Consider the following 19706-nt stretch of genomic DNA (forward strand, 5'->3'; position numbering starts at 1 on the left):
GAAGAAGACTTAACAAAAGATGAGCTTTAATACTGCTTTATTTGAAATGCAAAGTAAGTACTTATAATCTGCTATTTTTAACAGTATTTCTACGTAAGGGATTTACATTCACATGTAACCCATAGATAGCAACATGATTCTTGATGTATTACAGGTTCAGGATGCTTTGGTTTCTACAGATTCAGGACCTACTCTTTTGAATCTAGCTTTTGAAACTTGTAACCCAAAATTCCTTTTGAAATTGCACTAGAGCTCAGAAACAAATATTCTTCTGAAGGCAATGAGACTGATTATATCCTCAACTAGACATTAGGCAAACAAGCAAATACAAAACTATGTACAAATAAGTCATGATCATAACAATTGCATGTAATTTTCTCCCTTTCTCTAGGTGTAGGCTTTAAGAAGTCAACTAAGAGTTAAATTGGTCATTAGGTTGAATTGGGATATCATTGTACTCGTAATGTGGGCTAACTCAACACAGATTTATTTTTTCTACAAGCAATTACTTTCTTTCACAAGCCAATTATACTATTCACAAAGGTGTCATACATAAATACATATTTACACGCCCACACTCTTTGTGAGAATAGCTGGTAGCACCACTCAAGGTGAAAGTCAGGAAGTTCTTTACAGCAACCAGCCTAGAAAGGCAGGCTAGTCAGAGTCATCACTGCTGAAGTAGGAGCTGTCACAGTATTCTGCTGTGTAAAGGAATTTATGAATGGTTGGGTTCATCTTTGGTATCCAGTGTCTTGGCACTAGAAATGTTGAAAGATTGAACAAATCCACAAACACCTTGTATCTGTCACTGAAAAAGACAATCGGAACAATAATTCCATCAGCATAGAAGGCCATAATTTCTAAATCCTCTGTAACCATTCCTTCTCATGTATTTAATAAGATGCCTTGCACTAACCCTCCTGAATATTGCAGAGCAAGAATCCGGTCCTAACTTTTTAGGGCATAGCAGATTAGGCTTAAAAAGGAAGTAGGGTTCTATAGTAACATCTTTCTTCTGAGAATTCAGAGTACGTAGGGTGTGATCTCTAGTAGAATTTATCTAGAAACAATCTTAACCTGACATGAAGGAAGAGTGGGAGAGCTTTCTAAAATCCACAGTGGACATTTAATTTTCACTAGCAGTCTAACCATCCACTTTCTACTCTGCCCTCTCTTCCAATGGTTGTGATAGTAGTTGCTCACAGCCATACATGGTGGTTCAGTGCTCTTTGAGAACAAACCTCAAAGATCCTCCTGTAAGGAGGTAGTGCAATTAGAGGTCATGCCAGGGAATAAAGAAGCTCAGTTACACAGTAGCTGGGACTCACTTCCAGCCTGTGTCACCTCTGTGGACTTGGGCTAGCTGGCACACAAACTAAACAATGCAGGGTTAATATTATTGCTAGCACTGTAACACCTGGACCCCTTGGCTGCAAATTATAGATGGCATTTTGTGTGAGTGATCAAAAGGAATCCTTACTCCCTAGAAGCCTTGGAATTTATATATGTCACTGATAAATAAATGTACAACAACCAGGTGGAGATGCTAGAGTTCTAGAAAGAGAAGCAGCAGCCCTTTGGCCTCCAGTGAGCCATCTGAAATAAGTCTCCCAGCATTAGAGTATTTATGAACTGCATTACTGCAGGTAACAGGGGAAACATGTTATTCCTACCTCACTGTTGAGCGCAAGTAGTGGTAGCCTGATGAGCCTCCAGTGCCAGCCTTGCTGCCAATCATTCTGTGCACCAAACAGACATGGTTATCTAAATGATACAACAGGAGAAAATGGCACATGGTCAGTGTTTAGATATAACTAAAGAGTCACATTTATTAAAGGTCATTCAGAGATCTTTACAGGGCTATAGAACTATTAGGTCTTCAGCAATGCAGGATTTAATTCTGCCATTCTTCAGTCAATTAATACAAAATTATTGTTACTTCAGAATGAATACGCTAATTATTAAACATTACTATGTTCTGTTAGTACAGAATTATATATTCAGTTATGTATGCCTAGATAGGGAAGGAGCAGAAGGAATGTTTGCATATAAAGACATGTCATTATGACCACTTGGGATACATTGAAAAATATATAATTGGCCTTGAAATAAGATAGTACACTTAAAGCCCGTCATACAAGTGGTAGCTATACCTATGTATCTAATGGTCACAGAAGCAGCTCTTTATCTTTCCTCTTGGCTGAAGTACAAACAAAAAAAAAAGTCATTCCTAAAGCATGAACTCCAAAGCTCAATTCTTAGACTGGGTGTAACTCAGAGACAGAACAATTTATTTGCGTCCAGAAGAGGGAGTGTCACAGTCAAAAAAGTCAAACTTACATCTCCATTTAGTCATGAGCACATCGAGATCCATAAGGGAGGTAAGAAGCTGAAAGGGAACCTGGAAACGAGGCTCCTCCCTTGGAAAGTGAAAGAGAAGAGTGAGACCTCTTAGCATGTGCTGTTATTTTTCAAAGTTGCATTTCACCAATGCTCAGTGACTTAAAGTATAGTTTTCCAAAATTAGTACTGAAATATCGGTAGATATTTCAACAAATGCTTCTGCCATGTAAGTCTTGATCTGCCCCTTTTCCCTTGTACTTGGAAAAGGACTCCAAATCTTTCTAGGACAGGTAGAACAAGGCATTTACTAGTCACAATCGGAGAAGCAGCATCTGATCAGACAAGAACCAGCTGCCCAGAGGGGATGTGCAACCTCCGTCCTTGAAGATACTCAGAACTTGGCTGAACACGGCCCTGAGCAGCCTGGTCTGACCTTCGAGCTGTATCTGACTAATCAGGGTTCCTGTGGAGGGCTGAAGTAGATTGCTTTCCACAGCCTGTTCCAGCCTAACTAAACCTGGGCTGCTGTTCTTACCCTTCACCTCTCCTCCTGCCAGTCACCATCAAAGACACACAGCATTACCTGTAAAAGTAGATCATCAAGGCCCCCTTCAGTGCTTTGTAGGACAGTCGTCTCTCTCCTGCAAGATAAAAGTGTCCTTAGTTTGTTGCTCATTCTCCCGCAATTTTAATGTTATTATGTGGTTATAAATAAGATGTATAAAACATACAAAGTGCATATTGACATATGGTAATGCAATCTACCTTTACTGAGCAGATGTTCATGGCGTTTTTCATCAAATAATGAAAGTAATACGTCTCTCTGTTTTTGGAATTCAGACAATAAGTCATCTTTTTCTTCTGATTCTGCCTTGGCCTTTGGTATTTAAAACAAAGACAAGTTTTAGAATTCAGTAGGGAAAATTAAGCACTTGAATGACTCATTATGCAACTTTTATTTAAATAAATACTCTGAAGTTTGCATCTTAGATGTAAGAACTGTATTTGCAAATAAGATACATGAGTCACTGTCCTTTGAAAAGTACAATTACCAAGAAATGTACAATTAAATAGATTCCAGCATAACTCAGATAAATGAATATTCAAACAAGCTGGCAATTTATCACTTATTTTGGTCTAGAGGCCTTAAAAAAATTTAATTTGTTTGAAGTCTGATTTATTTGTTTTCAAGGCAAAAAAATTACATCCTTGCAGAGCTGTGGGCAAGAAAATTGTAAATAAAAAAAGTTTAGATAAGTTAGAAAGTCATAAACAGATATTCTCCGGAAGTTGATTAATTCTTTTTTTTTTTTCATTAAAAATGAAAAAATTAAAAATGTTATTTAAAGCCACAGGTCTTAAAATATTCAGGGATTTTCTAGTCCTTTTTTGCCAGCATAATTCAAATGATCACATAGCAGCAAATTGCCATATACTGTTAAACAGAAATGGACTGTTTATGGTGACAATCCATATTCACAGCTTAGGGGCCCAAACTTCATATTTACTGTGGATTGTAGATGCAAGTACTAACTAAAGGTGGATTTCAGCAGAATCAAGTTCAGCCCTCCCATTGATACTAATCCATCCCTTTTGCCATCAAAATCATCCATGTATCTCATGTTTTAAATCATTTTAGATGTCAAATTTAAAAAATATTCCTATTTCCTTAAGAATTTGCATTTTTTTCTGCTTCTTGCAGACAGAGACTGATGAAGATTAAGTGAAGTGAGTGAGAAACTGTGAGTGAGCCAAAAGTTCAACTTATGGCAGACTATCATTTTGCCAGATGTCTTTGCTTATGGGTAGTTCAAGAGTACACTCTGTACCTGTATCAAGGCAAATTCCTCTTCCAGACCTTTTAAAACATTCTCTTCAAATTGTCCCCAAAAATCAAATTCTTCTGAATCGAGTCCTGGAGTTCTTTCCAGCCATGCCTTTAATAATAATAATAGTAATAATATTAGTAGTAGTAGTAATAATAATAGTAGTAATAATAATAGTAGTAATATGTACAAACAATAACAAGGCAAGTGCATTATCCTAGAATTACAAGTTATAGCAACATAAATTATACTACTACAGTTCTGGTTTAGTATCCTGTAGAAGTGCTTATTGCTAAATTCAGCATGTCCATGCAGATAATTTACACCTGCATAATGGTGCCATACCAACCCCCCTCAGCTTCCAGATTGAACGGCCAGTGTTGGAATACAGAAGCTGTCTCATTCTAAGGATATCATTAAAACAAACTACAGGAAAACAAATCTTATTCTACATATATATATATAGAGAGTAATATTAATGATAAATCTCAGAAGGAAGATACAGAGCCATCTATAGTTTTTAACCTCTTGAATAGCCATCACCAACAGTGGGACTATTTTTAAAGTTTTCTTCCCAGAAGGGCCTACAGTCATGAAAACATGCAAATGAAACAGTACATTTACATTCTCAGTTCACACTTCCACAATGCGATTTGCCAGTTTAACAGCCAGAATTTTCAGATGAAAGGAGATGCTGTGAAAAGTCAGTTGGTTTACTAACAACTAACTCTCTTTCATGCAAAATTTGTAAAGAATCCAAAACACAATTGACAGAGGATTTGCCGGCACGCTTGCTTCTCTTAAGGTAGGAGAATTTGTCGCTGACACTAATGAAGGACATTCTCAGGAGATGGGGGAAAATGAAGCAGGGCTTAAGGCAGACACTGTTACCTCCACAAGTTGCAGTAGTGTTGGTTCTTGTTCTGATTGAAGCAGTAGTTCATAATCCTGTCCCTTGAAGTTATCACGGTAATGCCTTCTGTTGTAAGGGACTCTCAGACTCTGGGGAACGCCAATCTTGTTCTCTAGCAAGCGAAACTGCAGGCTCTGAAAACCTGAGGCTGGGCTTAGGTGGTATCTTTGGGAACAAAGGAAAAGAAGATACAAAAATGCAGGATGTTATTTTACAATGGTGAGTTTATCTTTTTCTCAGAAAACCCCACCCATATTTCATATTTGAAGAATAACAAACAGCTATCTCAGCATTTTTTTATATGACTGCATTTAAGAAAAGAAAAAAAACATGGAACCTTAATGCAACTACAATGTTTGTACAACAATCTTATTTTCTATTTCTATCTTGTTTGTGCATACAGAGATACATTCACACATTTATGTTTACACTGTGTTTTAAAATGGCAGCTTTGTGCACACAGTGTACAGGAGGCAACATTAGTGAATGCCATTTTTTTTCCAAACAGAACAGGCAGTTTCACACCAAATTGCTATTACAAAAATTTTCACAGCAAAAAAGTGTCAACAAATGCACTTTAAAGTCTTGCTATACAGCATAATTCCTATATATTACTACATATATGTGTGCAATATTATATATTGCCTTATTCTATACAGTAGAATAATGTTCAGAAAAACTTCCAGTGGGTTTTTTTGAGGGATTCATTAATGGGAGTCTTTTCGAGTTAAATCATCTGACCATGCTGAAAAACAATTACTAGTGAAAGTAACCTGAAATCCTACATTGCTAGATAATTGTAATGCATTTTGAATAGCGAGTACAAGACCTGACAGAGGCAGATCACTGATTAAATCTTAGGTTTACTTATCAAATGACAGTATGTGGTTGAAAAGGTGAAGGAAGTATGGATCAAAACAGCCGATTAGCCCATGGATTTCCCCGGCTGTAATGTAATGATAGATGATACAGACATTTCAAACTTTAAAAAAGTGAAGAGAAATTGTAGTTTCCTGCTCTTTTTATTAGTGAACATTAAAAGATAGAAGGAAAAGGGTTCCAAAATGCAGAAGTGGATGGGATGCTGGATGGCACTGAGGTCACCAGGCAGACAGATATGCACAAATGACACAAGCAGAAGAACAGGGAAGGCAAACAGTGGATGAAACTGTCATGCATGGTAGTGTGGTGGAAGGACCTAGATGTAGTGAGGGAGGAGAAAGAAATGCCATGGGAGAAGTGAGACAAGCCAAAGGATCCCAGAGAATGCCTGGGCAGAAGGCAGAAGAGCTACCCACCACCGAGCCCAGCAATACACTGAGCTGCTACTGGAGAGCAGAAATAATTGGGGAAAAAGGACAAGGGACAGCAATGCTTCCTTCAGCCACTTGAAGCCTCCAGCGCTGCAGACCCAAGGAAACACCATGCAAACCAAGACAGCTGAAATGCCTGTTTGATAATCTAGAGGGAGTGCATTTCTCCCACCCAAGCATTTCTATGATTTGCCATAGAACAAGGCTTCAGCTCTGCAGTGCCAAATTTCAACTAAATTGTTAACAGAACCATGAGCTATTTGTGTTTTTTCTGCTGTTTTAACTTTTGACTCTGAAACCAGTCAGCAGCACCCTGCCCCAAAACGTCAACACTTGTACTTCTTTGCAGAACATGCTGGACTCACACTCGGGCTCAATTTCGTAATTGACCCTTGCACTTTAATGTCATGTTTGCCTCTCCAAGGTGAGTTCTCAGCTTGCTGAAAAACACCAGCAGGCATGCAAAACTCACAGTCAGTTCTAAGGATGGGAATTACCAGCTTACTGGTGGATTACTGTGTGGAATAAGAAGTCTTCACCTGAAATCAAAGAAGTCCAATGCAGTCATAGTTTCCAAAACTGAGAATTGTTCCACAAGTAATTTCAGAATCAGTGAAATTCTGTTCATTCGAGTAATAACCTTCAGCATGTTTCTCTCATCTCTTACCTGTAGAAAAAATAAAGATCATTACCAGACAGAATGGTGTTTTCTCTAGATCCTACCTAGTTATTTCATGTCTTTTCACTGTTGTACATCACTACAGTTCCCAAGTCCTTCCCATGTGAAATCCATAGCAGCAGAATCTCATATGGAATAGAGCACTCTGGTTTCAACTGAAAACTGAAACTATAATTTTCACAGATTGAAATCTGTTTTTTTCTGACTGATGTTACATTACAAGTAGGCCTATCATATAGGGATTTTTCTTTTCTATGTTTTTGACTAAAATAGAAGTCAAAGAAATTACATTCTAAAGCAAAATAATTTATGAATTCCAATAATTACAATATTATTGTAACTTCATATTACATAATACAAAAATTATATACTTTCTGTTATAATTACTTCCAGAATGATTCCTATTTTTGTGAAGGAACAAGCCATAAGGCAGGTATGGGAATTACTTAGAAGTTGAGAAGCAGAATATCTGACAGCTACATCAGGAGAGCGCATCTAAAACATGTTCATCAGAAATGTGCAGTAGCAAGCAGAGAAGAAGAGAAAAGTGGGAAATAGAAAAAAAGTGGTGGGAAATAGAAAATATTAAATGGAGAATACAGAAGTTCTTTGTTTGGCCAAGTTGAACACTTTGCCTGCAGAGGTGTCTGCTAAAATTCCTTTCAGTTTCAATGGGATTAAACTTCTCTCTAAAATCTGGGCATGCAACCAGGAAATATCAAACTACAAAAAATGGCAAATGATAATCATTTCCCTAATTGCTTGGCTGTGTACTTGACCTTAACATTGACATTTCAAATTCTAATTACAAGCATGGCTTCATTTTTCACAAAAATAAATATTGAAAGATTATTCTTCTTAAGAACTGATTTTGGTCAGTTATAATTTGATAAAATGTTAAACTAAAAAGCCAATGAAATTAGGAATATAGTGGGCAACAGAGAACATTTTCATTGCACCTTGTGAAAATAAGGTTCCTTTTTTCAGTCTGGTCTAGTTTCAAATTTACTTTGTAGACACATGGTCATGATGTCCTCAAGGTATTTCTCAAACTGCATGCAGTCAGTTTTTTCTGTGGATGTAGTATCAAGTCAAGAGTTTTCCATTGTTGCCTATTGTTATAACATGTGTTTAACTTTGGACAAATGCAAAGAGTTCAAATCTGTAGACTTCAAAAACTGAGCAAATGCAGAAATGACTTTTCAACATAAAAATTCTTGTGAGCCTTCTGCTTTTCAGTTTTGCCTCTGAGGCTGCTTTTTCTGCAGTAGAATATCTCCAACTTACGTTTCTGCAGTTACCCAGCACTAGCAGAAGAATATGAGAGCATGGCCAATGAAATTGGCCTTGAAAGGTGATCTACACAAAAGGCAAACTTCCAGAGGAAATAAGATTTTGCTGATCAAAGATCTGTAGTATCAGGATATAAGAGCCACTTGGCCAAATTTTACTTGGTCTTTTGATGCTGTTTCTAAAAAGAGCACTTGTTGCTTTAGTAACCCCAAGTATATCAGGCTCAGAGGCAGAAAACAAGAGAGAAACGGGGCTGAATTTTCCAAAAATTAATATTTGTTTTTAACTTACATGACCATTTTGAAAGATCACTCGCACAGAGTCCATTTCCCACAAAATCTGCTTAAACCAAAGTTCATATGCTACAACAAGAAAGACACTGTTAGCATCAACTTCAAGGTTACTTTGTTTTTTCTTCTTAGCACCAAGAAAGAAAAATTCTTGCATGTTGATTTGAAATGAATGGCCTGCATTGACACTGCCAGTGCACAAGAAGATGCTGACACATACACTCTTACTTGTTACAGTATTCTGTCCTTTACTGAAAGTATTCCATGAAATAATCTAGAGTCGGGAATATTGACAGAATTTTTAAAAATAAGTTTTAACATGTCAGATATTTGATCTACAGATTGTTCATTACAAAAGGAGGAAAGAGAAAATCCAGATCTGATACTTCAATAAAATCTAACTCCAGAGCTGCTTACAATCTGCATGTTTTCTGTCAATAACAGAAAACATCATCAGGCCAGGCTCTGGAAAATAGGCAGATATGGGCATTATGGAGTGCCTAACCAGTGTGCTGATTTCTAGACAGATTCTAGGTGGTTAAAACTGGATTGAAGTTTCAGAGAAGGCACAAAGCAACACACAAAATTTGCCTACAATAAACTGCATAGCAGCCTGTTGCTTGGACAACACCAAGATTTTCACCACCTTAATTTCTCTGAGAATAAAACCATCCATACCTTGGTTTACCAAATCCAAAGGTTATACTTATTGTGGATACAAAAATGCTGTTAGTGAGAAATTTTCCTGCTCCTTTCTAAGCCCGTGGGATACTTTCCTCTCTCACGAGGATATTTGCAGAAGTTCTGTTAACTATGAACACCTGCGACCTTGTAGAACTATGCTTATGGTACAGTAGAAAAATATTTTGACAATGGATGCTTTAGGATTCTAGCCAATCACCCCAGGGGGTGTCTGATCCTTTGTCCAATTACACTATGAAGAAAAAAGTCTATAACAGAGTTTGTAAAATAATTAAATGATTCAATCTTGTTGCACAATTCCTGCCTGCTGGATCTTATGTCCTCTCCTCCCTACGGCTGCGGGATACAGTAATAACTTATGGCTTCACAAGCATAGAGTTGATTACAGTCTTACAAATTATATAGGAATATATACAAATATGAAAGCAGATAAAAGACAGAGCTATTGCTGTGCTAGTGTCTAAAATGAAAACAAATTGTGAATTGCATGTGTCGGCACCGAATAACTCCCTGTGGCAAAAATGTTGGTCAACCACCACTACACTCCTCCACTTACCTTGATGCGTCACAATGAAAAGATGCTCATCGTGGATTTTCTTCCCTTTCTTCTCACTCTCAAGTTCTTGAGCATTCAATATTTTGTTCAGCTTAAAAATAAAGGTAAGACTGTTCTGTAAAGCTCTCAATTCTACTATTAGCAATGGTAGTCCTACTGTGTATAGCTAATTTTTAAGGATAATATTTTTTAAAAATACACAAACAGACATCACACTCCAGGTTCTATGAGAAGTTTGACTAAAGTGTCTCAGGTATGACTTTTACTTTTTAACTTAAAAAACATCTTGCCTAAAATGGAACATTTAGGTACCTCAAGTAATAAAGCTTTGAAAATAATTTTAAGGGTAATTTAGTTTTTTATATATATATATATATATATATATAAAAATAGAGAAAACAAAATATCCAGCATGCTTTCCAGATTTTAGGTCTATACTGTTGTGTCCCATGAAAACAGAGTTCCTATAGTAAAATTCTGAGTAACCGTTCAATAACATCTGCAAAAGAGTTCTGATTTGAGGCTGTAGAATTTCAGTTCTGACATTACTAATTTTTTTTTCTTAGCCAAATTTACAATTTAATCATACCTGTTTTCAAATAAATCTTTGTAAGATTCCAAACAGTATATCAACAAATCAGTTCACAATTATAGAGTTATTCCCTTCACTTCAGTTCATGCTGTCAGAAAAAAAAGAAAATCTGGATTCTTTTTTACCTATGGCATTTTATTTTTACTTATTTCTTAATTACTTCTAATTTTTGCAGGTTTTGTTTGGGGTTTTTTTATATCACCCCTTTGTCATCATCCCACCCCCTAGATTTCTGAAATACACTTTTCCAGTCAAGTATTCTGGACTTTCAAGGAAGTTGCACACAGCCTGCTGACGTGCAGAAATTGCTGAGTGATGATTGCCAGACCAAAGAAAGCTTTTTGTGGTGTGTCACTTTACAGTTTAGGCTTACCAATATGGATAATTCCCTACCAACCCCATCTTCCTTGCAGTTTGAGAAGCCTTTCCCACAGTCCACCTTGAGGTCCCAGCTGAGGTGGGCACCTGTGACTGTAACACCTGGAGACCTGTCTTAGCAACTAGCTGACTGCAGGGAGAAGTGCCAAACACATGTTCTGCCTCAAGTTACAAGAGCAACCAGGACAGCTAACATGAAATCCTTAAACTTACTTGTAGGTATTCTCCATAGATAAGCCCACCTTTGCTGGCTTTATTTATTCCTTCTTGAGACTTGTCATCATTCTCATCTTCCAAAGATAGCTTGTTAAAATTAAATCTAAGAAGAAAATGAAGTAAATATGTAAACTATTTAATTAAAGAATTATGAATATACCTTTCTACTAACAGATCCACCTACAATTCAAATGATGCTTTCTTTTGATAAACAGAACCAGTAAAGCAGGCTTTTGATAAAAACTGAAATTCCTCTTGTCACAGTAACAGCTGGGAGCATCACATCTAGATCATCAAGTAACAAGTCCTTGTATGATCGCTAGTAATTTAGCGATAGCTACAGCTGTCTACTTGTTGATAATTAGTAATTCCTCTCTGGAATTTCTTATTTTGCACTAATACAATACCATTTGAATTGAATGTATAAAGCAAAACACAGAGAGGAAGTACTCACAGGTAATTCTTCCCCGCAAAGGGGCAACCAGTCATGATTTCAGGATCCAAACTCGCTGAGCTGTGCACCGGGGAATACACTCTGGTAGTGTTCCCAAACCTGCTGCAGCTCCCTTATATGTAACCTTATCTCATTGCCAAGGCCAGCCCCCAAATTCCCCTCCTTAGCCCCCAGCCCATCCCCATTATTCAATAATTACAGAAACTATCACAACACAAAGGTCAGGAAGTTCATGTGTCATTGGCTCTCCAGGATTGTGTTTTTCTCTGCCAGTTAAAAAATGAATGGATGACATGCTTCATCCTATGGTACAAGCTTTTTGTGCTTTTACTGCAAGGTTTCCACCAGTTGCTTCTTTGGGTGCAGGTGTAAGGTATAGTGTGTAAGGTGTAAGTCAATGAGAGGCCTGTGTGTGATAAAAAGGCAGTATTTAATAAATTCAGGAATTGTTAAAGTAGGTTTTTAACGTACAGCCTTTTGTATCAGGATACTATTAAGTTTAAAAAAATCAAACGTGTGGAAAGGGGAAAGGAGGAGGGGAAGGGGAGAAACATATTTATGTGGCAGACTAAATAGGCTTATTCAAAGAGATTTCAAGTAATATATATAATTTTTTTAAATGTACACAGATTAAGTAAAGAACTAAAAGCTTCATGTACCTGTCAGGATGGTTTTCCAGTTATTTAATTCATAATAATTTCTTAATTTTATCTCCTTGCACAGAAGTTTCTCTCTCATTTATTGACAAATGTTACTCAATTCTATCTGGTCATCAGCTTAATACACAATGAAGTAACATGTAACTAGCATCCACTTCTTTTCTGCCTGCCAGCCCTTTCTGAAAAAAAAAAGTTAATGCTCAATTTCACTGCAAACAAAACCACAGGACCTCTGTGACCCTGGATCATTTGCTCTCTGCAAGATTTATTCTGCTTAGTGGTCTCTGTGTGGTGGTCTCAGCTGTTCCAGTCACTTAAGAGTAGTTTGCTCATTAAGAAATGCATAATTAGGATGTGTGGGTGATGGGATGGATACCCTGTTCATCAGCCTGATGTCATTTGTCAGGCTTTAGACATATCAGCTTAAAATTAAGTTTAGCCACAAGAAAAGGAGGACTGCACTGAAGCAAGCCACCAAGCAAGGTCAAAGAGCTCTTCATGATGTAAAACCTGACAGAGGAAAATAATCCTCTCCTCACACACACCTACACGTGCTCAGCGATGCAGACAACTAGAGATGAAAGCAAAGACACCAGGAATTAGATATTGAAAACTGCTTTTCACGTATTTGCACTCAAACAGCTTGATTTACAAATGTAGAAATCTTGCGCATCCATAGATCTCAAAGGCATGGAAAAGGGAGGTTTATATTGTCATTCCTGTATATATTCACCCAAAACATCCAGACTGAGCCTACATAATGAAATCAAGCTCTCTGTTATCTTTTCTCATGGCAGAAACAAAGAAAGAGTGTGAAACTAGTAAAAATAAGGACAGTTGGAGAATACTGAATATTTAACCTCACAAAATATGTTAATGTGTGTTTCCTTGTTCAGTTTTGTTTTCTTCTGTGGAAAACAGAGAATAATAAACTTCCAGTGCAATGATCTCTGACTGGCAACCTTTACATTGCCTACCCAGTAGGCAAAGGACTTTGAAGTTCAGAGCCCTTTTACACTCTGTGCTTAACAAAACATTAACTCCTTATTTAGGAAGTAATAGTACCATAAGTTCATTCAGAGTTAGCAAACTCACTTGAAATCTAGCTGGGGATACTGTCTTACCAAGACCTAGACAAACTCCTGTCTTGGGGTGACTTTATGATATGTATCCCATATCGCTGCCCCATGCCCAGGAATTCATTTTGTGCCTTTCTATGCCTTTAAACTGAGCCCGAGAGAGAGAAGGAAAAACTGAGTAAAACTTTTTCAAACAGTTTGCAGCTTGTTCAAGGTCACACAGAGAGAGAGAGGTTTTTTTTTCAGCTGCAGCAGGGGAGTGGGAGAGAGGGGAAGCACCTGGCTTTTTTTTCGTTCCAGCCAGCTTTCGGCAGTTTTTTTTTCCTCAGCTCCTTTTCCTTCAGAGAGTTGAACTTTTGTTTTCCTGGGACTTCGCTTTTTCTTTTCTCTGCTGGACTGCTTCAACATCAGAATACATTGAGAGGACTTTCCACCGAGGCCTTGGCCCTGGAGGTAGGGCCACCACCCCATCCCAGCTCCAAGGAGGGGGAGAGAGATCTATGGAAGGACTCTGAAATTTTCCCAGGTTTCTCTCAGCAGATTGAGAGGTTTCATTATTTATCATCATTATCCCTTTTCCTGTGTGTTTGTTCAATAAATAGTTTTTATCTCTTTCACTTTCCTTCTAGGAAAATTTCTTTTTCCCTGAACCTGGTGGGGGAGGGGTGGTTATAGCCTGCCTTCTCTCAGAGGATGTATTTCTAAATTTGACCAAACCGGCACAACTCCCGATTTAGCAACAGAAAGCTTCAGTCAGTCAAATAAATTGGTAAGACAAGAGCAATTTAGAAAGTTTCTTCCAGTGTTTCCAACATTTCAAATTCCTTGTTTAAGGACCTCATAGCTGATTGGTCCCAAAGCTGTAAAAGACCAATTCCTGAACAACTGGGTAATATTATGGATAATATTTGCAACCATTCATTTAAGAAAGTTTAATCTCTCACTACCTGAATTCAGATCTCTAACCATTGCAACTACAACACATTTCAAACTCTCTAAGATCAGTGGAAAAGATGTCTTGATGAGGACTTGAAAACCCCTGAAATAAAACCATAGACAATACAGATCATTCATTCACCTTACTGGCTGCCTTCATCTGATCTCAGTAAGGCTCCAAAGTGTGTAATGAGCTTGGTAGCAAAATAATTTTTTTAAGTGACTTGTATGACCTGATTATGAAACTGTCTATTGGCAGTGTAGATGATAGCACAGGTTACAAGAGCCCTCAGGTTTGGATCAGCTCAGAGCCTTGAACTTTGACATGGCTGCAGATACCCTTAGAAACAAATGTGCTTCTGCCATGCTGCTCAAATTTGGGGCTCTCAGTAGGGACTTCATTTTTATTTGAGCAGCCTTCATATCCTAACAGAGATTTTATAGCCACTTTGTCATCTCTCTCTACTAGCATAATCATAAACAAGTCTTGATGAAAAAAGCTCTCCAATGTGAATATATCTGAAAGCAAAATATAGCCTTAATTTTAAATGATGGTATTGCTTTTTTTCTCAAAATGTACCTTCATTTCCCTTTTTCATGTTGAACTCAGAACCACAAAGAAGCAGATCTAACCACACACATAACTTGCTGTTCATGCTGAAAATGACTGAGCAAGGCTGTGAAAACCAAGAGTATATGTGCCCTTGAGCTTTTATTTAGTTATTTATTTACTTTTAACACTTGAAAGTCAGATAAAAGGCCTTCTTTTCATCACAGAGGACTCTAACCTTCAGCAGACAGTGAGAATGTTCTATTTTGTGACTGGGCTGAACACAAAACAGTTACATACAGCAGAAAAAAAACCCCCCACAGCTTCCCAGAACTGCTCTTTGTGGCCTTCGAATGAACTGTCACAGCCTTCGTGACCAAGCACGGGAATTGTTAAGCACCCTTCTTAATCCACCCTTGCCCCACTTCTGCTTACCTCCCCTTCCCCAGGTGGATGTAGGGTGGCTGGCTGGCTGCAATAGGGTTGCAGAGCAGAGACAAACTGAACTTACTTGGACTGAGAGAAGTGTTTCACATGGGCAAAAAAGGAGCCTCTCTCTAGCCTGGCCAAGGGGAGGTTTGATGTAAGGCAGAGGTGGCCTGCAGCATGATTTACGGATACAGCCAGAGCCAAGGGTCTGCGTGTTCTCACTGTGGGGCTCTGTCTGAAACATTATGTTCTGATGAGGACAGGTAAGCAAGACTGACCTCCTATGTACTGTCATGAATCCAACCAAAGTGTGAATTGGAATTGACCTGTTCACCCAAGCCAAATCTCAAGTTTTCCTACATGAAATCACTTACGGAGAAGAAAAAATGCACACACAAGTGGTTTGGACAGTGTTACCCATTCTACTAATCAAACTCTCATTCTGATTACAAAATCATCACAGATCAATTTGTTTGTCTAGTGTTTGTTAACTTGAAGAGCTCAGAGAACTTCTGACTACAAATGACGTTTGAAACTTCCCAACACTCTTGTCCAACAATTGCAGACTAGGAGCCACCCCGCACACATGGTTTCTACCTATGTAACAATGCCTGCAGTGAGTCAAAGATCCAAGTAGGTCATGCCATGCTGAAAAGTTTCAGATAGAAAGTAAAGGATGTCTTTGGGAAGAGCTATTAGAACAAAAGAAACAAACATTAAAAAAAAAACACCATCAACAAAAAAAAAAAAAAAAACAAAACAAGCAAAAAACCCTTTGAAAAACTAAAAAGGAAGCTTACCATGCAATAATTTCCCCAGCATATTCATCTAACTTTCCAAAGTTGATAGCCCAGGACTTCCCAAGAGGCTTGAGTCCTTACACTTAATAACCTTTTTGTGGATTCTGTGAATCCACAGCCTGCAGCAATGACTTCTATAACTGAAGCATGTATCATGTGAAAGAATATTTCCCTGTACAAGTTTCAAACTTCCTGCCAAATAATCAAGTAATTTTCATTTCTGTTTATTACTAAGTCATGGCTAATGAGAAATGGGTGCATTAGAACTTCGTAGTCCCAGTCACCCTGTTCTGCACTTGTGCAGATTCTACTGTGATCTTTGTAAGATGAAATACTCAAAACAAAAATATATTTTCTATGTATAGATGTTGCATTGTTAATTTCATAAAATTACAGTGATGAAATAATTTGGACAGCCAACACAGAACTGTAATAGTATATAATATATAATAGTATATAAAATATAATAACTGCAATACAGCTGCTACAGTTTTGGTTGACAAGGTGCAACTCAAATTGCAGATGCGAAGCCCCCAGTGTCCTAAGCCAGAACTTCACTGTTTTGGCTACTCTGCCAGCACTGAACAAAAATCACTTCCTCATCCAATTTAATAACAAAACAAGAGATAGACAGGTGAATAAAGACGCATGAAAGGAAGGTGAAGAGCAGAAGATAAACTTGGCACCAAAATGTGTCCTCTGCTGAAATTAGTGTTTCGTGATTTTCAAAACTGGACTTGCTATCTAACTAGCATTTGAAATTAACAGTTGGTTTTAAGAAAACTAAAATTGGGTGACTCCAGGCTAAAACAAACAAGCCTAAAGTTGATGCAATATTAATAATCCAATCAGACATTTGTACCTGGGGGAGGAACAGAGCTCAAGGTCTTGCAAACTACAAACAAAGAGATGAGATAGTGCTGGAAAGATTATTTTTTTTCTTTTTAAATATTGCATTTGTTCAAATTCTTAAACACAAAGAACTGTATCATCACTTCCCAGCATACTTTTAACTTCCATCTGTGTTTCACACATCCCAGCACAACCTTCCCCCTTCTCTCTCTCATTTGTGGCTCAGCAGAATGCAGAAGTATTTCTTTCACATGCTGATAATTTCTGACTGATAGTTATTCCCTGAGTATGGAGAAAATGTTCTTTCAGTTCTATTGTCCAAACACCCTCTTTCAATCAATGTAAATGTATCAATGCCAGCCAGAACTATAAACTTAGGAGAAACAACATACCTTGAACACATACCACAGCATTGTCCCAAGGCAAACCTACCCTCTATTAATGCCTTGCAGCCAAACATTGCAGGGTGCAATTCTTTAGTACAGGAAGGCTGTTGTTCTTCCCCTCCTGAACATTCCAGTCCTGGTTACCTGTCAGATCCAGTGAAGCACAAACCTGGAACCATAAGATACTCCTATGCCTCCACGTGGCTCAGTTCATGCTGCTGTTTACTCCATGGTACAGCTGTCTGGCAAGTGCAAAAGGCTGGTTTAGGACAAATGTTGATAAAAATCTGCTAATCTTGTCCTATTCAGTATTATCTTTAATGGCTGGGGTGATGGAATAGGTTGTACACTTCTTAAACTGACAAATCAGAACAGCCTGGAAGGTCTAATAGCATGCTGGCAGATGGGAGCTAGAATTCAAAATTACCTTGATGCACTGAGATCAATAATATGCAGCTTCTGTGATGCAAAGAGCAGTACTTTTGAACTTCAGCTGTGATAACCAAACTAGCAAATAAGAAATTCTTTAGAGCAAATCTTATACTGGAATTTTTAAACAGAAACTTTATACATGGCATGGAATCCGTCCTTTCCATCCAGCATCAGAAATAATTCATCCATTATATTATGTCCTGGGCACCACTCTTCAAGACAGATGAAGACAATGTGGAAAGGGCTCAGAAGAGGATGGCAAGAACAATGAATGTTCGATGTAGAAAATATGGCCCTTAAGAAAGATGGAAAGAATTTCACTGTATAACTAAGAGAAGATTTTGGGGGAAAAGTGAGAAATATCTTCCTTTCAAAAGGAAGAGCAATAAGCAACTTCCAATATACCAGAGCATGGGAAAAGGAGTAACTGGTTTAAATTATGGCAAGGTAACTCAGACATAAGAAAACAATAAGTAAGGAAATATTACTATCTGTAAGCACGAGAAAACAATGAGAGCTCATAATTTCTCCAGTTATAGCCAATTCCTCCTCAAGGTAGAGAGAGACTCAATCAGTCCTCAAACTCTCCTTGAGCACCTTCTGCTGCAGCCCCTTCTACCCTGCTGTCCCCCATTGCTGAATCCAGTGGCAGTACATGCTTGAAGGAAGGAGCAAGACAGATGCTTGCATATACCATTAGTTACCAGCCTTCCATGAAATGGCAATGACAACACATTATAACAATCCAGATGGTGATCACTCCATTGTTTTTTCCTCTCTTTTCCCTTTTTGCTACTATTTTTGTATGAATTGAGTAAAAGTATTTGTAGTCTGCTATATTAGCAAATGCATTACTTCTGTCTTAAAAGTAGATAATATTTGAGATGTTTCTATTAAAAAAAGAAAGCAAAGCCAAACATCAGTAGCATTAATGTCAAGAAAGCACTTACAGAGTGTCATGCAATGTAACAAGCATTGGAAAGAAACATTTTAACAGATTTTAAAAAATACAAAATTGCCTAATGAAGCTAAATATACACCAAATACATACTTGTGTATGCATGTATTTTATCTCAGCAACACATAAGAATTCTCAGAAGACATTTTGCTGCAACTAGGCTATAAAGAATTAACTTTATCAGAAACATTTCTATCTATTTGCCTCAGGAAATAGCTATGTAGTTACACTGGCTGCAGCACTATTTTTTAATTTAGCACCACAACATAAGAACTGAACAGCACTTAAGACTGACTTCAAATAACAATTTGAGTACAAAATTTGCATTATGTATGAATGCAAAAAGTGGTGACCACCTCTGTCAGCAGTTGGTTTTCCTAATCTTTACGGCATTAAGTATTAGGGAATGGTTTAAATAACCAGATACAAATGCTAGGAGTGAGTGGACAGAGCAAGCTGCCTGTGACCAATTTACAACCTGGAAACTGTTTGTCCAAGCCATTTGGGAAGAATGAACAAACATAAGATGGGTGGTCCTCGCCCCTTAGTGTTTGCTTAAGAATTAATATAAAGCAACCATAAAAGAAAGAAATTTTTGAAAATCAGTTTCTTATGTAAAGCACAGTGGGACAACAACAGCCTTGTTCATCTAAAGTATTACATAAGCGTAACAACTCTTTTTAAGGCAGCAACACAAAAAAAAAAAAGTTGAATCATTTGCTGTATAGAGAGCAAGTAACTTACAGTTTGTACTTCCTAATTCTATGCACATAACAGTATAAAAGATTGACATAATTCGTTTTATGAGCTCAAGCAACTTGGTCAAGAGGTGGTGTCTGGGTTCTGTGAATTACAGTGGTTAGCATCAATAGGACTCAATGGATCTGCAGCGCTCAGCAACTGCTCGGCAGAGCATCAGTTGGGGTCAAGTTACAAACAGATCTTGAAAAACTGCTTGAGTCAACACAAGTGCTGTGCAAAGCTTGCCCTGGCAGAGAGCCCCACCAGTGAGGCAACACTGACAAATGGAGCTGGGAATTCCAAGAAGTAGAGTACAGAATCTTGTC

At 37.7% G+C, this 19706-nt stretch overlaps 1 protein-coding gene across 1 annotated transcript; it reads right to left on the reverse strand.

Moving 5' to 3' along the window:
• Nucleotides 1–20: 20 nt before the first annotated feature.
• TDO2 (tryptophan 2,3-dioxygenase) lies at nt 21–11665 on the reverse strand. The gene is made up of 12 exons (XM_010411837.4): nt 11559–11665; nt 11102–11207; nt 9919–10009; nt 8662–8732; nt 6938–7065; nt 5064–5250; nt 4176–4283; nt 3112–3223; nt 2930–2987; nt 2344–2423; nt 1677–1767; nt 21–811 (listed from the first exon to the last, which is right to left on the reverse strand). The coding sequence occupies exons 1-12, from the start codon at nt 11591–11593 to the stop codon at nt 658–660; spliced, it is 1221 nt and encodes a 406-aa protein (XP_010410139.1). The 5' UTR covers nt 11594–11665; the 3' UTR covers nt 21–657.
• Between the last annotated feature and the right edge of the window lie 8041 nt (nt 11666–19706).

This window comes from Corvus cornix, chromosome 4 (genome assembly GCF_000738735.6).
Source record: "Corvus cornix cornix isolate S_Up_H32 chromosome 4, ASM73873v5, whole genome shotgun sequence".
Taxonomy (NCBI): Eukaryota; Metazoa; Chordata; class Aves; order Passeriformes; family Corvidae; genus Corvus; species Corvus cornix.